This window comes from Syngnathus floridae, chromosome 3 (genome assembly GCF_059516105.1).
Source record: "Syngnathus floridae isolate MCC-2025c chromosome 3, RoL_Sflo_1.0, whole genome shotgun sequence".
NCBI classification, from domain to species: Eukaryota; Metazoa; Chordata; class Actinopteri; order Syngnathiformes; family Syngnathidae; genus Syngnathus; species Syngnathus floridae.
Genome location: NC_142415.1, coordinates 16,029,487 through 16,044,995, shown reverse-complemented (window position 1 = coordinate 16,044,995; position 15,509 = coordinate 16,029,487). Strand labels below are relative to the sequence as shown.

Below are 15,509 nucleotides of genomic sequence, written 5' to 3'. Positions count from 1 at the left end.
CATTTTAAAAACATTGTTTGTAGTTCCTGTTAAGAATGAGGAACACAGTTACATTATTTTGCTAAAAAGCTGCAGCCACTTGTTTCTTTTTATTGAGTATGTATTCTGTATATCATTTACAAAAAAAATTAATTTACAGGATGACCCATGATGAAACCATCTTATTTTGTAGGCACATTTACACTGGTAACATTTAGTCCAAAAACATGTCTTTTAATCGTTGATAAATTCAGAAATTTTTAGAAATTAAGATTTAAGTGACTAAAAAAAAAACAATCCAAATGCTTCTTGTTTCAATAATCCAAGTCACATCCCAAACAACCTTCCCCAAATAGCGAGCAAAAACCATCCCATGTCAGCATTTCAAACAAGGGTGGTGAACCTGGAGGCTGTCCACCATACACAGCATTCAATTCACAGTTCGTCTGAAGGTTGATTTGTTTTTGGAATTGTTCAATTCCAAAAACAAATCAACCTTCAGACGAACGGTTATTTAAAAAAAACCTAATCGATGAAAAATAAAACATCTCCAAATTAAAAAAATAGTGATCATGTTGCTTGCTGGTATGTCCCCCCCCCCTTCCTATTTGAATAAAAAAGGCAAAACAATTCCATTCACCCTTTTCCTATTTGAAAATGCTAAAATCAGACATGAGATGCCAAATACTCTGAAAAGAATTCATCAACAGAGAGAGTAGTTCAAAGAAGGAAACCCATCACACTTATACAAAACAATACTTCCTCTTTGTTGCTTACAAGAGAAGATATTAGAACTCCCCCAAAAATGTACACACCTAAATATACTCCCCTTGCTGGTTAAATAACAACGGATGGAAATGATACATCTGACACATCAATACTTCTGTTTGCAGCATTAAAACATTCATGTCCAGACTGAAAAATACTAAAGTGACATTCTCTTACACAAGGGTAAGAAGCGAACCAAAAAAATAATAAAAGGATTTTGCCTACATTGACTGCAGTTCACAGTTGAAAGCCATAAAATAACACACTAGTACATCAGATGTTTTTGTTTTCCGGAAGAGAACATAAGAATCCTGGAAGGGGAAAAACAAATAACCAAAGAGCTTTTCAAAGACTTGGTTTCTCTGAACGCAACGCATGCTCTTAAAATTGCTCTGCCGACAGCTCAACTACATTGTAGCTCCCTGCCTGCTCAAGCTGCTGCTTTCAATGTGTGGCACGTACACAAAGAGCATTGGGATCGACAATGCTCCCAGTAGCTTACCTGCAAAGAGTGACGTCGAGGCCCGTCCCGATTGTCCAGCCTCGAGAATAAGTGATGGTTACCGCCGATTGTACTGCATGTACATCGTGAGGGGGAGGAGTTAAAAACACTGTCATCATGTCATGCCTTAGCGGTGGATGCTGAAATCTGTAGCTTTTGTTTTCAGGGCTCGGGGTCCTGTTGCATGCGTCTCTCTGCGGCCGCCGCCGTGGATCGACGCCTCAGCGTTGTAGAGTCGAAAAGTGAGAAAGAGTCTTCCTCCTCGTCCTCCAGGCTGGGAATATCATCAACCCTCTCCTCTGGACTTTTGGTCAGGTATCTCCTGCAACGGTGGAATGAATGTGTGGGCATCAAACATAAAAATGCTTAAATGCATTAAAATTTGCCCGCCTCTGGTTTTCGAGGTGCCACTGTACCTGCGCGCTTGGTGGATCAGCTCTTCTTTGCGTTGCTTTAACATTGTCTGCCTCTCCTCAGCAGACTTAGAGAAGCGACCGCCTCTGGCTTCCGTGTTGTCGGGCTCACTGGGACCCTCAGCGGCGACGGCAGCGGTTCCGCTGGGTCCCGCCTGTTCGTCGAGTGCAGGACTCACCTGCAATGCACCGCGTTCAATGGCCTACAACCATATTCAACCTTTTCATGGTCAACTTCAAGCAATCCTTAATAAAACTGCATTTTATTTTTACTCGGGTTATCTTTGTGTAGTATTTACACTTACTTAGCTCCTTCAGAGTTTGGTAAGAATTTGAGAAGAGGACAAGTACTTTTTCATGGCACTGCACTTACCCATGTGCATGCATGTGCCACCTACATGCAAAAGAAGTAGGGATGTTCGATACTACTTTTTTTTCCCAGATCGTTACCGGTACGAGTACTCAGGTCTGCTTGAAGTACCGAAATTTTCCCCAAAAACAATGATAGGTCATTTTTTAAGAAGACATCATAATAAAGCAATTTTAATGAGAATTTTCAAATTTTGAATTTACGATCAGAAAATCACGAGTACCGATATCGTGAAATAAGGCTGGTATCGACCCAGATACCTGCTACTGTACTTGCCCATCCCTAACCTATTGTTTTGCATTTTCAAGCTACATGCATCAAGTTTGGCACCAAATGAAACCAACGTGGGAAAGCACAAGTTGACCAATACCAACATAATAAGCATGCCAGTGCTATATGAGAATACTTCAAATTTGACAGATGACAGACCTGTGCAGGTGGAGGGAAAGGCACCTGGATTCGCCCCTCTAGGATGTTGTCAGTGGTGACCTCTACAGAGCGGGTTAGCTGGAGGTCTTGCATAACTAGGTAGGAGGGCACCTGAGGGAACATCTCCTGGATCTGATGGGCCTGGCGATACACAGGTACAAAAAAAAATCACAGGGAGTATTTAAAAAAATTATAGAGAAGCTTACCATGGCTGTCAGCTGGGAGTTGTTAGCCTGAGCGATCCCCAAGATGTTGGTGGTGTGCATCACTTCTACTGAGAAACTGGGCAACCAGCTGGCAATGCGTGAGCCTGTGAGAGAATGCTCGATTAAAGTGCCGAGCTCCCACACTGTGTGGAAAGCGCATTTTTGTGCGTGCAGGCAGACCGTCAAAGTGGAAGAAGTGATTGTGCTGATTGATGTGCGGTCTCGGATCTGCAGCGGCTCCGGCGGGGCCGGCGTTGTCAACCATGCGGGTGCCCTGCTGCTGGCCTCTGGCCTGCTCGCCTTCGTCGTTGATGTTGAGCGACGTGCGACAAGTGGGGCACGACGTGTCCTGCTCCAGCCAAGAGCGCAAACAAGAGCTGGAACACAAAGAATACACATGCAAAACACCGCAGATAGGACTCTTTCTTTAGGTCTCGTCAAATCCTACAAAATCAATCTCACTTGTGGAAGAGATGACCACAGGGGAGCTTGCGCGCTGTCACCATGGCATCCCAGCAAATTGCACAATCATCATCGTTCGCTGCCAGCTCCTCGGCAGTGGCAACCGCAAATCTGTTTCAGAGCGTATGGAAAATGAATAGTTTGTTTAAAAGGGGAAAAATAGCAAATGATACTTTCAGGACAATTGATTTCTTTTCACCTGGCCTCCATGTTGTTGATGACACGAAGGTAATTTTTGTGTCTGCGGATGCGGCGCTGCACCTCATGGAAGAGATATCGCAGCTGCATGAAGATGACCAAGCTCGCCATGGACAGCCAGATGTTACCGAAAAGCTGATAGGCCACATATCAACGAAAAGGTCGAACATTACAGGAGGATGAGGTACAAGCAGGCGGATGTGTCTGTTCAGTTCCACTTATTGCCTCACCAGCATATGAATGTGATGCATGAGGTCTAGAAAGAGCATTGCCAACTCCATGACAAAGTCTGTGTAATAGACATAAGTTCCTTTACTCTCCCATGTTCCTGGGTGCTTCAGGTCCCACAGGTGGATGGAGTAGCTACAAAGGAACAAACAGAGAAGGAACATGACAAGTTAAACGACTCAAGGCCATTATCCTGGGACAATGTCCACTATTAATCAGTTGCATCCAAATTAACAAGTGAAAAAGCTCATAAGACAATTCACGTATGCAATATCACGTGGATACTGACCGGCCTTAAGCAGGCTTTAAAGGGACTTACCGCATGATGACGTGTCCTGTGCGAACAGTCACCATCAGGCACTGAAGGCAACAGACGAACATATTAGTCTGCTCCATATAGATTCAATCAAGTGCAAAAAAAAAAAAAAAAACATGCGATGATGAGCGAGAGAGAGACATTTACCTCTGCGGCCATAAAAGAAAGAGTGTGCATTCCATGAGATTCCCCCATCATACCACAGACCACTGCTAGACCACAGCAGTCCAACAGCAGGGAGACAAGCAGACACATGACTCGCACGTGGCTGTTCATGGGAGTGGAGGGCGAGAAGGACAGCTACAACAACAAACAACAATGACAAGGACAGTTAAGGGTAGACTGTTGGTTGCTACAGGATTATTATTATTATTATTTTTTAAACGCAACCAAATATTCATGTTTGTGTGCACAACAACTCGCTGGAATCATAGCTACTATTTTAAATGTCATTAAGAAAACACCAAGGCAAAATGGTGGGCTGCCGGATTGCACATTTATATCGCAACTCTGAGGTTGGCTCCCAAACAAAGATTAGACAAGATGTGTGTGGCAATCGCAGTATGTGCACAAGCCACAATTCACTTTTGCACAGCTCAGTATAAAGTTGAAAAGACGAAATGACACAAGCGCCCAGTGCTGTTTGAAGACGCTGGAAGGAAGTATTGTAAACAAGAATCTTAATCGAAAAGACAGACAGAGGTCCCTGTAAGGCCTAAGACGGAACCCCATTGAGCACTATTAATAGCACCAGAATGTTGCAGCCTATTAGGTCACTCATACATTTTCCCTGGCTACAGGGCAACACGCTCCTGTATCAGATGGTGGAAAACAAAGTATCATATGATGCTTGTGGAGCCGTGCTTAGCCGGAGGTGTCTTGGAATACAGGGAAACCTCCAAAAACACTTGAAATGTCTTACAATGGAATATAAATTCTGGATAATGTAAAATCACGTAATCTAGACTGAACTTTGGTTTATTTGTCAGAACAAATTGGGCCTTTGGGTTTCTGAGGTACAACTGAGTCTGTTAAAAAAAAAAAAAAAAAAAAAAAAGAAGTATGTGATAAAAAACAAAAACTTACATATTCAAATCGGTCTTTGCAGAGCTGCACCATGAGATGAAGAAATACCAGTGCTGAGAACCACAGACACCACATAACCACCTCCTCCACTGTCTGTACGTTCAGCACGCCAAAAATGAATATAAACTTGTAGAAGATGAAGTTCCAGAACTTGTCCTTGAGATGCTGGTGGAGTTCAAGTTAAGAGAGAATCAGAAACAACACTCATGTTTGCTGAGACTTGGGGATATTTGTATTGCAAACTCACCTGTTTCTCACTGACTCTGAGAGGGCCAAACACCAAATACTGGATCATTTTTGCGATTAACATTAAAAAACAGCAGACTGTGTTCACTAGCACCTAAAAGGAGAACAAAAGCAGACATTTTAAAAATATATATAATCACAGGTTCTGCATTAAATGTCTGTGGGCCATATCCAGCCGTCCATGTTTTATAATCGATGCCACAACTTGCCCTTGATTTCTGCTCAAAATAGCCACAAAGATAAAAAACAAATTCAGGAACGATTGTGTAATATGAGGAGCCAATTATAAACTCACCCATACAAAGAGGCTGTCTGTCACCAGATACCATAAGACAGTGGTTGCCAGTTCTGTGTTACTAATATCATTATTCAAATGTTCTAGATCCACATCCGTGGGCGTTGGGGACTCATCCGCTTCCAAAGATCCAAAGCCAGGATCGGTCACAGTGGTGTAGGCGCTGAAGATGCTCCCTGCCAGCAGAACCGCTGTCAACGCCGTGTAGGTCTGCAGACTGGGCCATGGGAACCTCTCCAGAAATAGCAGAGGCATTTCTGCGCCGAGTGTTCTTTCCCCTTGTTAAAACTGTCGTTTGTCCCCGGTTGAGACCTTTAAAAGCACAAGTTCATTAACTGAGGTGACATCCAGGAGTTTAGTTCAATGCAGATTGCAATTGCATGACTACATTGACGACGGGCTGGTTCTGATAAACGAATACGTTTTGTGCTAGGAATGCTGAGAATGACGTTAAACAGGTGAGACGTTTACCTGTTAGCACGACAACCTAGCCTGCCGAGTTTATCCATACATCAAGCCCTCCCCTTCGGAACATATTTAGCTCATTTATTGACACTCCCTTAAAATAAACAAAGTGAGTTTCTCAGCGCCACGCTGAATAATACCGAATCCAACGTTGGATTTGATCTTTCCGCACGGCTAACGTCAGCTAACATTAGCTTCTAAGTTGGCTAACATTAGCTACTTTGCTAATCACTCTTTGCTTCAAGATGAGACATTGACACGCATTAAACTTTCACTTACACAATCTCATATACAATGTCCAACCTGCGCGTTGTATCGAGCGCAGCGGGTTTTAGGAGTCTTCCATGAAAAACATTGTCAACATCGTCATGTTTATTTCGCCGAGCAGCTGCCAAAGAAGGGGGAGGCTCCTGTCTTCTGCGCCTTGTCACTACGTCATCATTTTCGAGATCGACGTCCCCCAGTCGCCCACTAAACATATGTTCGCATCTGTAGTATTACTAAAATAAAATTGCTTACGATCATTCGTATCTGGTTTGCTTTCTGTCATAGGTTTACTATTTCCATATATATCTTAAGAAAAAAAATGCCATTTATGGCTAACTATTTCCACATATATCTTAAGTAAAAAATTCCATTTATGGTTATAGATGTGAACTTAGTTTCATTGAATTCATAATGAAACGCAATACATACCTCTGTATTTTAGCAATCGCAACTATGAGTCTGCGCTAACCACAATGCTATTATGCAGTAAGGAAAAGCAACAATTATATGACAATTAAATTATTTAAATAAGTGTTGGTGCTTTGTTTGTGGACAGGAAAAAAAATGTAGTGTTTGAATGTCAAGGTTAGCTTGGTTGGTTTCATAAGTCATTTAACTATTAAAAAAAATAATAATAATACAATTACATTTTTGAATGACGTCATCGGAGTGCGACTGCAACCACTGGGAACTTTGCCACGTCACAGTGTCAGACGCAAACACCCACCGTGGTGGTGTGGCCATTAAAAAATGCATCATTTCGAAAGGGAGTTATATTGCTTGACCTACTCGGCATTTTGTAGAAGAGTTTAACCTCTCAGCTACCTTAATTCGTTGCGGAAATTCTACTCTGTCGTTTGTTCTTGCTTGCTGTTTACCGGTAAGTACTTTAGCTAGCCGGCTAGCCGCTTAGCATCTAAATTTAAATAAATGTGGGCATTTGAAGTGGTGACAGTTTTGCTTTTTCTTGCCACGATTTAGTGTCAATCTAGAACTCGTTTCATGGGTCTTATTCATCATTTGAATCGAAAGTTGCTACTACTCAACATCAAATTAGAAGGCGTCCAATGATTTTATTTGGAAATAGTTTTGATCGAACAAAAACGAGCAGTACTTGAAGGGAAAGGAAACAAAATGAACTTTGAACACATTGGACTTTCAAACAACTAATAAAATTGAAACCTATCCCTCCTGAGGATTTTATTGTTCAGGCTTTATCTAATTTATTTGACAGATGTTAGATAACATTAAGTAGCACCTAATTACATCAGTTTTGACGATCATTTATTGCAGGGCTGTTTGTATTTGATCGTATTGGTCTTGTTGGGGTGTAACTAGTTGCTTTCTGTGGAACAGTCATACGAGTCAACAGCAACACGCTATATTCTGTTGCTATGGTAACCTCTGTTCTGGGACCTGGCTCATATCCTGTATAGACAAATAGGATTTTATGACTGATTGTAGAGCACACTAGCTTGTAAAGAAGTCTGATGTCACTTTACCAAAAAGGAAATATTGGAACTACGAAATTGTTTAAATAAAACAAGTTACGCAGAAATCCAAAGTATTATTGAGTAATTGTGAAATACCGTACAGAGTGTCATATTTGTTAAAGTGCTTGAATTTGACCTCAATAAAGGTGTATGAACCCTAAACAGGCTGAGAATTTGTGTGACAGGTCAAGGTTAAAGCAAACAGTCGTTATTGAACGTTACTGTTGTTTTTTGGAAATTCTCTGTCATCCTTTTACACATACACACACGCACATTCATGAGTGTGTATTCTCCGCAAGAGCTCATTTATATTCTTGTGGGTTTCCCAGGCTAAGGTTGTGGAATGCTGCTGGACGAGACTCCATTGTTTGATCCTTCTCTGCTTCGGGAGTTAGATTGGAGCAACAACAGTGTCTCCTTCTCCCCCCTCATCTCGCCCTCCAACCCAGGCCAAGGCTTGGTGCTCAGGCCCCTCTGCCCTGCCGACTTCAACAGGGGTGAGTGAACCATCTGCTAAAATGGCCTACAAACTTGAGGTTCTTACTCCAACATGTTTCTTGTTTTTGTCTATCAGGGTTCTTTAAGGTTCTATCTCAATTAACCGAGACGGGTGATGTCTCCGCAGACCAGTTTATAAGTAAGTCAAAGTTACTCGACTCAATGAAAGTGATCCTGAGCAGCTGTAGCTTAACAGCGAATTTCTTCCTAGATTGTAATAAGCGAAATTATTATTTTTTTTATCTTTCAGAAAAGTTTGAGCACATGAAAAAAACAGGGGACTACTATGTGGTGGTGGTCGAGGACACCAATCTTGGTCAAATTGTGGCAACGGCCACTTTAATCACGGAGCATAAATTCATTCATTCTTGTGCAAAGGTATGTTTGTGACTTTATAAAAGTGCATTTACATACCTTCATACTAATGAGATGACCGAAGACCCTGAGGTGCGAATGCTCCATACAAGTGGACTGTTGAGCTTGAACTCAATTTGTGGAGGTGTTTGTTTGCAGAGAGGCCGAGTGGAGGAAGTAGTGGTTAGTGACGTGTGCAGAGGCAAACAGCTGGGAAAATTGTGAGTGTACCACTGGTTGGTCACACACTTTTGTTACCTTCGCTGAAAAGGAAATGCTAATGTTTGACCACAAACATCTTTTCTCATGAGAAAATGATCAATGTTGCTTAAGGATATTTACCACAAGTATTGTGCTTGGTTTTCGGAAGAGGACTTGGTTTGTCTTCCTCCTGTAATTTCCTGTCCTTCTCTCTCCCACAGGTTGATGTCCACATTGACACTACTCAGCAAAAAACTCAATTGTTATAAAATCACACTGGAATGCGCACCCAAAAACGTTGCTTTCTATCAAAAGTTCGGTTACGGCGCTTCAGACGAGACTTACATGCAGTGTCGCTTTTCCAATTGAGGAACTCTGGGCTCCGAGCGCAACTTTCCACGCTGACCTCTGACGTCAGACAAGGAGAACATTATGGTGGTTCGGAGTGCGTCATTTAGACACTGAGTAATCTCAAAGAGTAACATCCTGACTTCACAGCTGAAGTAAACTAAAACATGTGTTGAACCCACCCCATCCTTTTTTTGTTTTGGTAACCGTGGCTACCTCACTACAGCAGAACTCTGAACACGGGATCATCACTGTCTGTAAATGTCTTTTTTTGTTACAATGGTAACAGAAACTTTGAATAAATCAGCCAGGCATTTAGCTATTTCCTTTAAGCATCCAATAATTCATCAATAAATCATTGTGAAAGGCAAGTAACCAAAGAACAATAATCAGATCTGAAAAATGACTGATTTCGGTGAAGGTGTAACTCCCATAGGATTTAAAATCGGTGTAAGCCAACAGAAGTTTATGAATATTCAATGTCATTAACGGTTTATTTTTGTAACGCTGCGATGATTACATTTGTGATGGGTGGGACGGATTATTCAAAAATTAGATTTGTAAATTCATATTTAAGTGACTTTTTTTTTAGTTGGGCTTGGGGAATGTATTTAATGTAATTTATTGCCAAATATGTACAAAAGTAAATAAAACAGCTGTAAAATACAGCATACCACCTATTTTTTTTGTGGTTGAAATCTGAGGGCAGCACAGATGCTTCTTAATCTGAAACTCATTTTTTTCAAGAATCTCTTCTTTGCATGCTCTTTCCATACTTTTGTATCTCATTTTAATAATGTTCCAAATGATTTTCAATGTACAATTGACTCTTAACTTCTTAGGTAAGATGGAAACGCAAAAATCAAATGGGTTCAGTCAGAACTTTTATTATGTAACAATTTAATCCTATCCAACATGAAGCCTGAAATTAGTTGTTAATCCTATGACACCAAAATAAAGGCATTAACTATCTCTCTCGGTTAAGTCTTGCAATGGGCGACGTCCTGGCCACTTTCCCTTTTCCTGCCTGCCCCCTTCCGGTCATCTACACAAATTCAAGTATCGAAAGTGCATTATTGCAATACTGTCCCGCTGCAAATGCAAAAATGCTTTAAATACTATAAAATTGCAAAAAATTTTTCAGTGCATTCAGCTCAAGAAACAAGAACAAAGTTATCAAATTTACTCATTCCCAACAGACCTCCACGTCTCAGACATGAGCGGTCTCCCATCCCTCCCCCCCTTAGAAAAAGGTTCAAATGTCTACATTTTTAATCCCATTAAAAATGTGAAGGAAAAAAAAAAAAAAAAGAGTGCAACACGCTAAGTAGCTAAATGTAAGCAAGGCTCATCCATTTTGTGCTGTTGTGACCTGCATTGCTCCCAAGTCGTCATCTTCCTCCAGGCTGCGCTTACGGCTTCCTGTTTCAAGAAAAGACAAGACAGCTTCGTTCAACCAATGTCAAACACCATTCAATGACAATAACATTCATTCCCTGTACGGACCTGGCATGCCCGCTTGTAAGAAGGAGCGGCCCAGCTGCATTGGTGACATCATCTTAATGGTCAGTTTGGCGAGGTAGATTGCTTCATATTCCTGCAAAACAAAACGTGCTCCAGCACATCTTTGTAAGGCTCAACGTGTCACTTGTTAAGCAACTGAAGCTCACCTGAAGCTGATGCACAAATCCCATGTTGGGGTTAATGCAGAACCTCCTCTCCTGGATGTGGCTGAATGCATCCCTAGAATGAGCGCACAGGTGAGAAGAGCAGCATGGTGGGTACGAGCTAGCCGCCTAGGACTGTATGAATAGCCCCGAAGCACTTGTGGTGCATCATTGTGATTTCTTCAGATCATTTGAAAAATGTTAAAATGGAGTACAAAGACTCACCTGTATTTCATTCCAAATGTTTCCATTAGGTAGGCAATCACTAAGGCAGCACTGAAATTGGAAAAAAGTTGATATTTGCATCGCTCCATCTATAATTATGCTTTCCCCACGTGGCTGTTCTGTGACCTTGTTCATTTTGGTTCAAAATGATCAGTTCAAAGTTAGTCTTACTGCAGAGGAACATTTTTTTCATAACTGGAAAAAAAATCTAATTCACAACATACAAGCCGTATAGAATTGCAAACGGTGTACAACTCCATGCTGTCAAATGATGTTGCAAAACAGAAAAACAAAATGAAAAAAAAAAACCTGAAAACAGTACCTTCTTGAGATCCCTGCATTTCCGTGAACCAGTACCTTTCCTAAAATGGAAAAACCAAACCAAACTCAATCTTTTAAGCTTGTGCTGTGACTTTACAATGTGATCTCACCTCCAGTTGCTAAACAGCCATCAATAAATTCTTTAGTCTGCAGACAGAAAACAAATAATACATAAATACGTGATGTCACCTAAATGTTGCCATAAAGGTATGAAAAGCGTTCAAACTCACCATGGGAAAAAATCTTATGATATTCTCCACTGGATTGTCTGCAATATCTAGCACAAGGTATCTGCACCAAAAAAACCCAGAACCAAGAGTCAGACAGGTACAAGACACGGACTGTATGAATTTACTATTCTTACCTAAATGTATGAGGGAAGTTAGGTTTAATAAAATTGGCTTCGATGTCTTGGCGCACACAGACGACATGCGTGATGCCTTGTCGCTCCAAACACTGCAGCTACACCACAACATAATTTATTACTAAACATTCATTTTATCAATACGTGCCACTGTGTAATAATACAATACCTTGCTTTTCATGGCAGCAGAATAAGGACCTAAAAACAGTCCGGGTAATATTTCCTAAACAAAAAACAAACAAGACACAGGCGCCATTTTATGAATAATCTAAGCACCTCAATCTATTGTGCAACTTTACCAAATAAAGTGTCCAGTGATTAAAATAAGGTATATATTGGCAGTGGTGTAAGTTAAGATGGTAACAACTAACTGCACAACACAGACTGGTGCACAGCTAAAGACATATGTCTAAAATATAATAATACAGCTAATAGAAAATTGATACATTTGCAGGTTGTGAAGCGATGACAACCATGCCAGCTTCCAATGTTTCCCGTTGGGAACATTTGCTTAGAGGTCTACCTTGGAGATTCCACAGCAAATAAAACCTACGACCTTCAGTCATATAGTTAACACATTTGTTCAGAAACTGCGAGAAGGCTGCTGTCAATCACTGCATCCTAAAACCTGTATTTCAGTACCTACTCCTGAGATTTTTTTTTTTTAAATGGCCATTTTGACAACACGTTTAATGACAGGTATTGTCGAGATGAACATACCTGCATTTCGCGTCTCATTGGATAAGCCCAGTCCTGCAAAAACATATTTAAAATGAAAACGTTGAAGTTTGAACCACAATTAAACTACAACTACGTTATGTGGCTAATGCTAACATGCTAGGAGTGTTTTTGTTAATTCAGACTTTAAGGTAAATTTGACAATAATTCACGTTGCCGCAGAAAATATTCGTCTATCGTGACAAAACTAAAGGAATAATGTTCACAAAAAACGACACATTTGTACACAGATTTAGGGTGTAGTTAGCGGCGGCTAGCTAAGGTGAGCTAGCCGTCCAGAACCAACCAGGAGCTCCTCCTTGGTGGCGGGCAGAGAGGGGAACTGGAGCTTCATCTCCTCGTCCATTCCGCTTAGGCGTTCAGCCACGTTCACCAGGCCCGGCACGTCGCAACCCGATTTGGCTCTTATCTCACGGGCGGGGTTAGCTAGACAGTCGATGTAGTTCGTCGCCAGCCTGCACATGCATGTCCGCCATGCTGTCCCCCCTGACACTCCGAGGGCGTCACGTGACCAAGCGGCCGACAGCGGCGTGGGTGGCGAAATAAATAAAACAACAGTGACATCTAGCGTTAAATGTAGGAGGTGCACGGGGTGACACCCAAATTTAGAATTGGCCGATGATGTGGAACAGGAAGTTTAGAACGTTTGAGTGCCCCCTGTGTCTGACTCAAGGTTGGTGATTTTAATTAATATCATTAAAAATTAAATTAATAAATTAAAAAATGTCAAACTCCATGCAAATGCTGCTAACATGCACAAATGGGAGAATATAACTTTATTCTAACAACATCAAATTATGCATGAAACAATACAGAGTAGGTTGTTTATTTTTTATTGAAGGGATTTAGTAATGACGCACTGATTCATGGGCCCTTAATTGTGTTTACTGCTTTATTTTTTGGGAGGGCCTTCGTCCCCTTGCTGCTCATGAGGAGTGCTGCCTCATTAAGGACACAGACCATTGAACGTCAGACCACTTATGAGTCAGGTCTCTTCACAAAAGTACACCCAGGGAAGAAATCCTGATTAACCTGATTGATTTAGGTTAGTAAAAAAAAAAAAAAAAAGATCACCACATGCTCATCTCCTCAAGCATCCTTTCACTGGCACACTACTTGCAAACAGATGCAATCTGATGTCGGTCTAGTCACCTCAATTGCTCAGATTCTTCTTTGTGGTCAGGTAACATGTTTGTGTTGCCTGGCACAGGTGACGGTTTTTCATAATGTAACTTTACACCTCAAATGCAATTGTTGCTATCCACCAGGAACACAAATGTGGATAGATTTAATTACTCCTGGACACATAATATGCTTTGTTGCCAGGAGTTCATAGGTTCATTCATAATGCAACTTTATACATAAAATACAATCCATCCATCTCGTCTATCTGTCCGTCCATCTGTCCATGTATACATAAAACTTTCCTTCCAGATATTTACAAGATATTTACAGATGCTATGTTCTCTGCTTTTACTTTTGCTTTACTCTTTTCAAATATTATGAGCGCCCCTCCCCTGAAAAATGTCAACCAGGGATACGAGTTGCCTCGTAAACAAACAATATGTGAACTAATATATGATCAGTCTTGACTTGCTATGAAAAACGCGGCTTTTTGGGAATGCAAAATCTCTGTTTGATCCCTCCCCGCTGCTGTCCAAAAACCAAAGCAAAGCATGGGGAGATCACTCAAGCTCCTCGCAGTCAGCTCCCAGTGGGCCGCTAAGTTCAAACCCAGATCTATCCTCCAACATATCTGGAGGTGATATCACACGCTCATCTTCACTCCACCGCAAATGCGCTCATTTCATCATGACACACACTCCCTGTGAATAGTTTATAGCAGCGCCAAGGCAAAGTTGAGTGAAGACGGAATCAAACTGTGCGCCTCTAAACTGTGAGGCGGTTGTGCTCCCCTATGCTAATTATTTGGGCAAAAAAAGTTTTGACTTTGAGCAAATCATTTTCAACTCCATTCTGTGTGATATGATTCAATCTCCACAAGCTGACATTTTATCAGAAATGCTGGTAATGAGCTTCAGCCAGACAGAAGACATTGAGTCAATAATATATCAACATTGTGTCAGCTGTAGCAACGCTTTAGGAATTTTAAGGATGTTCAAGTAAAAACCACCGCAAATTGCCTGTTTAAAAAAAGCAATTCAACAGTGAGTAATTGAGTGGAGCGTTAATTGTCGCTTTTGTTGGAGCCTTTCATTCAGTTTCCACGGAGATTCCTCCTTCGCTGTGTAAAAGCCATGCAGGAGAGTGTGAAGCTCATTTAGGATGCGAATTTAATGATGATCGGCATTAACCTTCAAGAGAACACACACACGAGCAGACCTCTCGCATTTTTTATTTATTTATCCGGAATGTGTTGCTTCCCTGTAGAAACACAACTAAAGGCGTGCATCGGTCAAGGTCAATCTAAATAAATTGGCATGGCTCAGCTCCCATAAAATGCAGCTGCTCCACAGACCATTTTATTTTTCCTGATCAATCCGAAGAGATGAAAATGAGGTTTTACAATCAATATCTTTGGAATTGTCCTGGGAATTCTGTGTTTGTGTCAGATTTGGCTAAAAAAAACGAGACTATTATTTTTTATAAAAGGCAAACAACAAAATACATGTCACAAATTGTCCTATTTAAGATTTAGAATGGCAGCAAACCTAAAATTTGGAACGGCGCTAAAAGAGGTATCGCACCAAGTGGTAAAGACTTGCGAGTGTTAGCAAGCTTATAGAAGAGACTTTTTTTTGGGTCGAGGTCTCAAAAGACTCTAAAGATGTTCACCAGGCATTCGAGAACAGTTTTAATGGTTACAATTTTTGACAATTTTCTTTTTGTTCACACACTCCTTTTCTCACCTCTCTACTTTTGTCCAGGTGGACATTTTATTTAGAGCTCTCCCCCTCGTTTCCAATCCTCTGGAGGTCTTATTAACAGACACACAATCCTCATGTTTTATTGCCTATGATAAAACCTCGCCACCGATCTCTCATTACTGAGGGGCTCTTTGGAAATGAGCCCTACATACAACGTCAGATGAATATCGCCTGTAATAGGG

At 41.1% G+C, this 15,509-nt stretch overlaps 3 protein-coding genes across 5 annotated transcripts; 1 reads left to right on the top strand and 2 right to left on the bottom strand.

Moving 5' to 3' along the window:
• Positions 1-53: 53 nt before the first annotated feature.
• On the bottom strand, positions 54-9,050 carry LOC148400811 (E3 ubiquitin-protein ligase AMFR-like). 3 transcript variants are annotated; one of them, XM_088372031.1, is made up of 15 exons: positions 8,918-9,050; positions 8,636-8,838; positions 5,499-5,810; positions 5,205-5,297; positions 4,958-5,122; positions 4,019-4,171; positions 3,875-3,915; positions 3,558-3,690; positions 3,329-3,462; positions 3,130-3,240; positions 2,848-3,044; positions 2,668-2,771; positions 2,462-2,602; positions 1,666-1,865; positions 54-1,571 (listed from the first exon to the last, which is right to left on the bottom strand). In XM_088372031.1, exons 3-15 carry the CDS (start codon positions 5,751-5,753, stop codon positions 1,412-1,414), a joined length of 1,887 nt encoding a protein of 628 aa, XP_088228157.1. In that variant the 5' UTR covers positions 5,754-5,810; positions 8,636-8,838; positions 8,918-9,050; the 3' UTR covers positions 54-1,411. The 3 variants fall into 3 exon arrangements, with proteins under 3 accessions (XP_088228157.1, XP_088228156.1, XP_088228158.1); XM_088372030.1 differs by lacking the exons at positions 8,636-8,838; positions 8,918-9,050 and adding an exon at positions 6,243-6,409; XM_088372032.1 differs by lacking the exons at positions 8,636-8,838; positions 8,918-9,050 and adding an exon at positions 6,243-6,409 and having other exon boundaries at positions 1,666-1,841.
• gnpnat1 (glucosamine-phosphate N-acetyltransferase 1) lies at positions 6,913-9,804 on the top strand. The gene is made up of 6 exons (XM_088372035.1): positions 6,913-7,110; positions 8,053-8,220; positions 8,298-8,360; positions 8,472-8,599; positions 8,735-8,796; positions 8,998-9,804. Exons 2-6 carry the CDS (start codon positions 8,067-8,069, stop codon positions 9,143-9,145), a joined length of 555 nt encoding a protein of 184 aa, XP_088228161.1. The 5' UTR covers positions 6,913-7,110; positions 8,053-8,066; the 3' UTR covers positions 9,146-9,804.
• A 191-nt stretch (positions 9,805-9,995) lies between these two features.
• Positions 9,996-12,975, bottom strand: styx (serine/threonine/tyrosine interacting protein). Its single transcript, XM_088372034.1, has 12 exons — positions 12,726-12,975; positions 12,422-12,454; positions 11,871-11,924; positions 11,702-11,799; positions 11,568-11,628; positions 11,448-11,484; positions 11,339-11,378; positions 11,017-11,067; positions 10,795-10,867; positions 10,631-10,721; positions 10,497-10,546; positions 9,996-10,169 (listed from the first exon to the last, which is right to left on the bottom strand). Exons 1-12 carry the CDS (start codon positions 12,900-12,902, stop codon positions 10,092-10,094), a joined length of 843 nt encoding a protein of 280 aa, XP_088228160.1. The 5' UTR covers positions 12,903-12,975; the 3' UTR covers positions 9,996-10,091.
• Positions 12,976-15,509: the final 2,534 nt, after the last annotated feature.

Bases quoted from the DNA above. Each gene is read 5' to 3' on its own strand.
- gnpnat1 (XM_088372035.1), top strand. From the start codon at position 8,067: ATGCTGCTGGACGAGACTCCATTGTTTGATCCTTCTCTGCTTCGGGAG. The intron at 8,361-8,471 runs GTAAGTCAAAGT...TTTATCTTTCAG, and splicing joins CTCCGCAGACCAGTTTATAA to AAAAGTTTGAGCACATGAAA. The intron at 8,797-8,997 runs GTGAGTGTACCA...TCTCTCCCACAG, and splicing joins GGCAAACAGCTGGGAAAATT to GTTGATGTCCACATTGACAC.
- styx (XM_088372034.1), bottom strand. From the start codon at position 12,902: ATGTGCAGGCTGGCGACGAACTACATCGACTGTCTAGCTAACCCCGCC. The intron at 11,629-11,701 runs GTAAGAATAGTA...TTTTTGGTGCAG, and splicing joins AACTTCCCTCATACATTTAG to ATACCTTGTGCTAGATATTG. The intron at 10,547-10,630 runs GTCCGTACAGGG...TTCTTGAAACAG, and splicing joins CTTACAAGCGGGCATGCCAG to GAAGCCGTAAGCGCAGCCTG.
- LOC148400811 (XM_088372031.1), bottom strand. From the start codon at position 5,753: ATGCCTCTGCTATTTCTGGAGAGGTTCCCATGGCCCAGTCTGCAGACC. The intron at 3,463-3,557 runs GTGAGGCAATAA...GTGGCCTATCAG, and splicing joins TGCATCACATTCATATGCTG to CTTTTCGGTAACATCTGGCT. The intron at 1,572-1,665 runs GTACAGTGGCAC...CCACCGTTGCAG, and splicing joins CTGATCCACCAAGCGCGCAG to GAGATACCTGACCAAAAGTC.